Raw genomic sequence first — 8669 nt, 5'->3', positions numbered from 1 at the left:
CAACCACAAGCAAGTCCAGCAGCAGAAGCTGGAGCAGCAGCGTGGGGTGAGTGACCAGGGCCTCCCTCCCCTAGCACCCACCCCTGCCCACCTGGGCCCCTGAGCTTGTGGCCAGACCCCCAGCATCCCTCCTGGGCTGAGATGTGGCCACCTGGGTTCAGTCCCTTCCCCACATTTTCTTGCGATCTTTGTACCCCTTTCAGTGTCTGGATTGAATCTCAGACACAGCCTTCCCTTGGGGACTTGGGAAAGTAAGGTTTACTTCCCAGACCACCTACCCCCAAAGAACGTTCCTAGTTCCTGACAGGTTTCCCTTCAGGATTCAGAAGGCTCCCCCTGCCCAAACACAGGACCCCCACTCCCACCCCCAGTCACTGACCTGCTCCCTGTCCCACACAGATGGGGGCACAGCAGGCACCCCCTGGGCTGGGCCCCATTCTGGAGGACCAGGCGAGACCCTCACAGAATCTGGTGAGGAGAGGGCTGGTGGGGTCAGGGCCAGGGCGGGGGAGACCCCCAAAGAACACTGTCATTTTGACCTGACCTCGGAGGCCAAGAAGTCTGGGGAATCTGCCTCGTCCCTCACCCCCATCTCTTCCTACCAGCTCCAGCTCCGCCCACCACAGCCCCAGCCTCAGGGCTCTGTAGGGGCCTCCGCAGCCTCAGGACAGCCCCAGCCCCAAGGTGCTGCCCAGGCCCCCCCAGGTGCTCCCCAAGGCCCTCCTGGAGCAGCTCCCGGCCCTCCCCCTCCTGGACCCATCCTTCGGCCTCAGAACCCTGGAGCCAACCCCCAACTGCGGAGTCTCCTCCTCAACCCACCTCCGGTGAGATTTGGGGGTGGGGGGCAGATGGGCGCCATGGGGCTGGGCCCTGGGCCCTGATGGTTCTGGTCCTTTTGTTTGGGAGGAAGGAGGTTGGCTTTGATCAGAGGGTGTGAATAGAGCCCTGCTAAGGGCCCCAGGCAGACCGGCTCCTCTGTGTCTATCTTATGTAGGCTGCTGCTAAGATTCCTTTGAAGAAAGACCCCCCCCCCACCGCAACCACTGGTTGAGATGTTCTCTGAGCAGCTTCTGTGCTAGAGGCTGCTTGATGGGGTGGGGGCTCTCTCTGAGCTACTTTCTTTGTTCTCGTAGCCTCAGAGCGGGGTGCCCCCACCCCAAGCCTCCCTCCACCACCTCCAGCCACCAGGGGCTCCTGCACTGTTGCCCCCACCACACCAGGGCCTGGGGCAACCCCAGCTGGGGCCTCCCCTCCTGCACCCACCGCCTGCCCAGTCCTGGCCTGCACAGCTTCCCCCAAGAGCTCCACTGCCAGGTAAGGAGGTCCCCGGGGAGGGCAGGGGTCTGGACTGAGTGTCCCAGCAGCCCCTGGGCTAGAGCCTCAAGACCAAGGGCTCCTGGGAAGTGAAGTCCTGGATTCAAGAATGGTAGCTGGTCCCCACCCCCCCAGGATTCTTGGGAGGCTCGGAGGGCTCCTGGAAAGTACAGCCCAGGGGGTCAAGACCTAGTGGGGCAAGATCTCTTTTTGTGATTCCTTTCCTGTGTGTCCTGGGGTTGATGGGAAACATAGTCTTAGGGCCAGAGAAGTAGTTTGGGGGATGGGCTCCTAAAGGCTCATGGAAATCAGCACATTTGTGACCAGACGGGGCCAGAAGGTGCCTCTGATGGGTCTCCCTGGGGCTTCCTAGAAAAGTCATTACCTTGGGCTCCCAGAGGAAGAGGGAGGAAGCAGGCCCAGGGCCCTCCAGGGCCCCAGGGACTACTGGGAGATGCAGTCCCTTCCCCACTGCCCCCCAGGTCAGATGCTGCTGAGCGGGGGTCCCCGGGGCCCGGTTCCCCAGCCGGGCCTGCAGCCCAGCGTCATGGAGGACGACATCCTCATGGATCTCATCTGAACCCCCGACACCCAATAAAGTTCCTTTTAACACACACCCCGGCTCCCGTCACTGACATCCCCCAGGACTGGGCAGGAGACCTGGAGGAGACCTCTCTGTCCTTGTTTTCGCTTCAGCAGATGTCCCTGAGGCTCTGGGCTGGTGACACCAGGGCCTCCACAGTGAGTCAGGCAGTCTGGTGCAGCCTGGCTTTGGGCCGGGGGGGTGGGATGTGGAGGCAGGCAGGCAGCGCTCACAGGGCCGTGTGCCCTCGCGGAGACAGGGTGGGTACCCGGAAGAGGCCTCTGAGCCAGCTGGGCTCAGCAGTCTTGGAGGAGAAGTGGGAGTCGACGAGGCCGAGAAGGAAGGAGGCAAGTGGTGATCTAGGTGCGGGGACAGCAGAAGTGAACGTGTGAGGGCAGGAGAAAGCTTGGGGTATTCAGAGGTGCAAGTCCAGCTTGAGGATGAGGGACCCGGAGAGGTGGGCAAGTGCCAGGTTGGGAGGATGCTCGGGTTCCAAACTGAGTGGCTCAAGGTTTGTCCTGAGGACGCAGAAGAGCCAGGGGAGGTCCCACGTGCAGGGAGCAGGTCTGGATTGGCTGGTTGTCAGGGTCTCTGGGTTGTCGAGTGCAACGGGGCAAGACAAGGCCAGGAATGCGGGGAGGAGGCCGGGGTGGTGGCCCCGGGAGGGGAGAGGCTGGTGGAGGGGCTGGGATCGAGTCAGTGGGCAAGAGGGGTGAGTCTAGGGACTTGGCATGCCATGCAAAGGAATTGGGGGTGAAGGGGTGGCGTCAGAGTCTGCCCCTGGCTCCTGGCCTGGGTGCTGGTAGATGATGGAGCCTCCCTAAGTGAGGGAACTGGGGGAAGGAGCCGGTAGTGAGTGCTAATTGTTCAAGGAGTGTCCATGTCACAGGTCACATGTTGGGAGTTCAGGATGTGTTCTTAGGAAATAGCATATGTTTGATTGTTGAAGCCACAGGAGTGGACAAGATCGCACGTGAGGAGAGGCCAGCCTCAGGTCCCAGAGACGGACCTTCCAGGGCTTTGAACAAGGTGGACAGTGGGGCTGTCCCTGAGGTGGAAAACATGGCAGGGGACAGGTTTGGGACGTGGCGAGGCAAGAATGTCCTCAGGGAGACGTCTAGGGGGCAGCTGGATACAGACACGATGTGGAGTGCAAGGACGGTCCAGCCTGGAGGCAGAGAGTTCGTTGTCTGTTGTCAAGACTCTAGACTAGCATCGCTCAGCGTGTGGTCCATGCCTGGACCACCAGCATCCGCATTGTTTGGGACGCTGGTTAACATCCGATTCCTGGGCCCCATCTCAGGAGAGAGGTTGCAATCTGGTGGCCCATGGGCCACTCTGCAGATGAGTTTTGTTTGGCCTTCCCTGTGTTAGCATACGTAGCCTTTTTTCCTAACGAGTTAGTTGTAAAAATCAGGATAATTCGCACGCAAACACACACATACACACACACACTCTCTCTCTGTCTCTCTCTCTCTCACACACACACACACACACACACACACACACACATAGTCTTCAGCCTTGGCTTCTCTTGACAAGTCAGAAGTTCTGGCACCTCTGGGCCCGCCCTTCTGCCTAGCAACAATGGGCTGGAGCTGCCCCTTTCGATGGGGCGTGTGCTCGCTGGTTCGCCACAGTCCCCACCACTCCCGTTTGGCTCCCCCACCGCGAGGCAGAGGGTCATTGCCTTTGGGCTTGCACTGTGGTTGTTCCTGTGGTAGCATTCAGAGGCAAGTGAAATCTTTCTTGTACCCATGTCTCTATCAAAAGTGGCAAAACGAAAGAGAGACCGAGAGGGCCACGTGTTTCGAGAAAAATGGGAGCGAGCCTATTTCTTTGTGGAAGTGAAGAGCATGCCTATGTGTTTAATATGCAAAAAAATCGTATCTGTGTTGAAAGAATACAACCTGAGACGTCATTACGAATCAAAGCACAGTAAGAGCTTCGACCAGTACACAGAACAGATGCGAGACGCGATACTCAGTGAACTGAAAAAGGGCCTCAAGTGTCAGTAGGGTTTGCTTTGGAAAGAAGGCAGGTCTGAGAAGCGGCGTCGCTGCAAAGTGCAGTTCGAGTAACGAGCAAAGCACGACCTGGGCGTTAAAGCCTTCCACTGATGGCGAGTTTGTAAAGGAGCAGGATGGCGGGTCCTGGACAGAGACGTTCGCCTGTTGAGACTATTCTTTCGGCCTGACGGGCGTTTGCGTTGCGCCGTGAGTCGAAGATAAAACCAGAAGATTTACAAGTCCAGGTGCTTGAAAGAGTCAACTCCACTGTGGCCTTTTCTAGCGTTGCTCATGAACTCTTACCACCCGGCTAGCTTTATTTATTTGTGGTATGGAGAATTTTGACACGACCGAAAAAGTCTGTGACACGGTGCCCAGGCAGGCCCAACGCTGGGAGATGAGCTATTTTGTGTGTGTATTGACAGAAATACTCACACAGACTGGCAAGAATTCCTAAGCACAGTCACAGACCGTTGTGGTAATGTAATGATCTGTGTCACAGGGGGCCTTGTTAGGGCACCTCAATCCCGGGAGGCAACACTCGGCGAGGACGCAAGTCAGCTCGTTGCCTCAATCACCAGGACTTGAGTTGTGTTCAGAAGGTACATGGAACACACCGCAGATGTCCTCGACACGTTCCTGTGCTTTAACTGCGGGCAGGTGGACAGTGACCTTGACCCAATGTATTGACAGAAGCTCTGTGACCTGGTCGTCACGTAATGGTGTGGAAGGGATCTGCACTGTTGAAATCCGTCGACTTGGTTCATCTCCAATGAGATGAAGGCCACACCTTGGTTCCCCAGAGAAGGTCGGTCAAAGACTTTTGGTCGAAGTTACAACCCTCCCCCCCCACTCCCCCCGAACACTAGTTCTCTGCAAAGACGTTCACAAACAGCTACTTGAATGTATGATTGTGTTTGCCCAGTCCTGGCAAAAACGAGGAAGCCACTGGCAAGGAATAGTTCCTTCGCTGCAATTGGTTTCCAGAAACAAAAGACATGGCCTGGACCATATTCACCCAGCTGGTGGGGTTCAAGACCAAATTCCCCCAAAGGCTCTCTGCATCTAGACTCTGTGAAAATGAACTAACACTGTCCAGTTTGCCTTCGTCGGTTACTGTCGATGATGTGAATGCAGACCACAAGTTGTAGTTACTGAACTACAGGGCCGTAGGGTGCTGATTCCCAACTGTGACGCCATTGGAAGATCACACCCCTACAACTCTCCAGCAGTTGTCTTGAATTTCGGTGTTTGGAGGTGCCCACGCTTGTAAACAGCTGTTTTCCGTTACAAAATTGATTCAAATGAAATAACCGTTCCCAGTTAAGGATTCAAGGTTGAATTCTAAACTGCCCGTCCCACTATGACATCCATGGCCTGATGCTGACCTCTCGGTGCGGAAGGGGGGTGAGTTCAGCCTTCTGGCTTCAAAATCAAAGGAGCAAAAGAATTATGAAAGAGAAAATTTTAATAATTAAATATTTCTATTTTTCAATTTGTATTTTTTCAATTTTGAATTTGAAATATAAACTCCAGTATCATACATGTTTGTATTCTGTTCCGTGCATTCACCATCGTTCAGTAAAGATACAGTTTGATTTTATTTCTGGCCGTCGACTTTTCTCATGCCTGGCTAGTTCACTCATTTATGTGGCCCGCCTGGCTCCTGTAGGCATTTGAGTTTACCATCCCTGCCGTGGCACTGCTGAATGGAATCTGGGGGCGGGAGGGAGGCTGGGAATCGCCATTTTGATCGAGCTCCCTAGGTGCCTCTGGCACAGACAAAAGACTGAGCAGGAGACGCTGGTGGTGGTTGAAGGGAGAGTGGGTGACATTTCCCGTCCTGTATGTAGCAGGGGTTTTTGAAAACTCAGATGGCTTCAGGGACCAGGCAGGTGATGGAAATGTGTGAAGCGGACGGGTGTAAGACAGTAGGGAGTGATGGGGACTGTGGCGAACTTGCAGAGTGCTTGCCCCACCTAGTGGCATTTAAATTGCAACAACAACAACAACAAAAAACACTGTGAGGACCAAACAAAATCCGCTTGTGGGTCTGACGAGGCCATCGGGCTGCCATTTTGCGACCTCTGGAAGAAGAAGATGCGGGGACAAGGACAGCCCTGAGATAGATCCACAAATCCGGGTTGGGCAGGGAGCCAGAAGGCAGGAGGACCGGGCAAGTGTGTTCTGGAAGCTGAGTATTTTTGAGGAGAGAGCAATCGTCAAATCTGCTGCAAGGAGAAGACAAAGGGAGAGCAGCCAGCGCTGTTTCCACCTGGTAGAAATAGCCCTGCAAGGAGACACAGGTTTGAGTCCAGGACAAATTGATCGAAAAGAAATGTTTCCAGTTGCTGGCTTGTCCATCTCCGGCCAGTGAGGCCCTCTTGACCTCAGCACCCAGGTAGATGAACTGAAGGGACCGGCCTGATGAATTCACGGGTGTGTGTGCACACGAGGCGAGGCAGAAGAAAACCCAGGGTTACTAGAATGCCCAGAGAGTGAAGAAATGCCTAGACACCTAGAACTCACCTGCACTTTTCACAGTCATGAGTAAAGGCGGTCGGCTACGTGCTTAATGTGCCTCTTAGAACCAGCCAACACCAGGAACACATCTTTTGGGAAAGGTTTTCTCTGAGTGCAAGGTACTATTAAAGCTGCTTGAATGGAGAAGGAAATAGTGAAAAACTTAGAACAGCAGGGGTTAAACTCTGGCTGATGCATTGATTAGCTCTGTGGCTTTGGGCAGGTGCCTCTGCCTCCCTGAGCCTCAGTTTCCACCTAGGTCAAGTAGTAGCTTTCCCCGCAAGATTGAGCATGTGGCAGGTTCAGCACAGGCCTCCCCACAGGAGAGCTGCTTTTAGCCCCTGTTGTCCTCACTGTCCAAATGTACTCTTAGAAGGCAAACGTAGTGAGCAAACCTGTTTCTAAAAGCGCACGCCAACTTGTCAGAATCACCAGAGCATCCATGAAGGTTGTAATTGGGTGAGTGACTAGTTGGAAACATTTCATTTTTGATCAATTTGCTTTTGGACCATGTATCTAGAGCTGGAAGCAAGACTAGGAAATTCGCGAGAATTCTCCCAACTGGCAAAAGTTGCAGAACATAACTGGGGGGAAAGAAAAGATTAGGGCAAAAGTGCTTAAACACCAACACATTCATGGTTGTGAACCTGTCTTGAGTGAGAGAAAATGCCCACCTGACACTGATAATGAAGAAAAACTGAGAAAATGAGACCTTCCAGAAGAGGTATATTTGTCTCAAGGTACACAGAACTCACATATTTTTTCCACCATCTTGAGTTTTTATCTTAAAATTAACCATAAATATGTAATGAGTTACACACATGATTACAGTTTCATAAAGATAAAAAGGCATCAAAGTGTATAGAATAAAAAGTTCCCTTTCATACCTCTTTTCTCCTCTCATCCCAAACACAACACTGAGCAAACCACTTTCTTCCCCAGAGGTAGACGTACCAGTTTGGTGCTTGGGTTTACATGCATTTGGTTGTTGTGACATTTATAGTCTCTTAAATGTTTCATATAAGTGGGGTCAGTTTATCTTGTTTTTGTTTTTGTTTTTTTTCCACTTACGTAGTGGCCACCTGTCCATATCATTCATTGCACGTGGCCCCATTAAATGGCCCCATTCCAATTCCACACAACATCCAGTCTGTAGAAGTTGTCGGTGTGTAACAGACCCCACCAGTCAGTGACTTAAGCAGCAAGCATTTGTCGCACAATCGCTCTGGGTCAGCAGTCCAGACACAACATAGCTCGTGCGTCTAGCTCAAGGTCTGTCTGTGTTGCAGTCAAGCTGTGGCCAGGGCTGCAGTCTCATCTGAAGGCTCAACTGACAGAGGACCCACTTTCAAGCCCATTCATGGGCTTGCTGCCGGGTTTCAGTTCCTCACAGGTGACTGGACACAGAGCCTCAGTTCCTTACTTCCTTGCCCGAAGTCTCCCTCCGTTTTTGACCATGTAGGCCCCCTCATAGTGCAGCTCACAACGTGGCTGCCAACTTCCCTGGAAATGAGGGGGTAGCCAAGATGGAAGCCAGAGTCTTCTTGTAACCCAGTCACGGAAGGGATATCCCATCACTTTGGCCATATTTTGTGGGTTACAACAACTCAGTTGGCCCAGCCCACACTGAAGCTGAGGAGTAATAATGGGAGTATAATACCAGGAGGAGTTGGGGTCAGGGGGGCCATGTTTGAAGCTCTTTGCCACACTGTGCGTGGCACTTGGTTAGCTGTGCAGATTTTCACTTAAAAATGCTGCAGAGAAGGAGCGTATACGTATTTTTATATATTTTTTTGCTCACTTATGCAGGCATTCCTGCGGGATCCATTCTTAAGAGCAAAATTTCAAGATTGAAGAGTATGCTGATTTTGATTTATTTGACTCTTTAAAAACTGAATTTATTTTTTGTATACATAAAACCTTCATATGGTTTACACTTTAAGAGGTTCCAAAATCAACCTGATGCATAGTCTCTCCCAGCTACCTCTGGAGATCAATTGCCAATTTTCTAGTGGTTTTTTGTTTGTTTTAATTTTAAGTAGGCTCCATGCCCAACGTGGGGCTTGAACTCATGACCCTGAGATTGAGTCACGTGCTCTACCAACTGAGCCAGCCAGGCGCCTCTCAATTACCAGTTTTCTTATGTGTCCTTTCAGAGCTATGTACAAGCAGGTGGAAGCAAACAGAAACATACTCATTTTCTGGCTCTGTTATGCAGTGGCAGACTAGTTTATATTTTT

At 52.4% G+C, this 8669-nt stretch overlaps 1 protein-coding gene across 1 annotated transcript in view; it reads left to right on the top strand.

The window, feature by feature from the left end:
- The window catches only part of MED25 (mediator complex subunit 25), a 12841-nt gene extending 10911 nt beyond the window's left edge, over positions 1–1930 (top strand). Inside the window, exons 13-17 of the mRNA XM_081807919.1 lie at positions 2–46; positions 400–471; positions 606–824; positions 1134–1314; positions 1797–1930. Coding sequence (XP_081664045.1) covers positions 2–46; positions 400–471; positions 606–824; positions 1134–1314; positions 1797–1894 — 615 coding nt within the window. The 3' untranslated portion in view covers positions 1895–1930. The remainder of the gene's footprint in view (position 1; positions 47–399; positions 472–605; positions 825–1133; positions 1315–1796) is intronic.
- The last annotated feature ends 6739 nt before the right edge of the window (positions 1931–8669 follow it).

The sequence above is a fragment of the Leptonychotes weddellii genome, chromosome 16 (genome assembly GCF_054177405.1).
Source record: "Leptonychotes weddellii isolate Sample4059 chromosome 16, ASM5417740v2, whole genome shotgun sequence".
In the NCBI taxonomy this organism is placed as follows: Eukaryota; Metazoa; Chordata; class Mammalia; order Carnivora; family Phocidae; genus Leptonychotes; species Leptonychotes weddellii.
The sequence above is the reverse complement of the archived record's forward strand: the minus strand, read 5'-3'. Positions and strand labels throughout refer to the sequence as shown.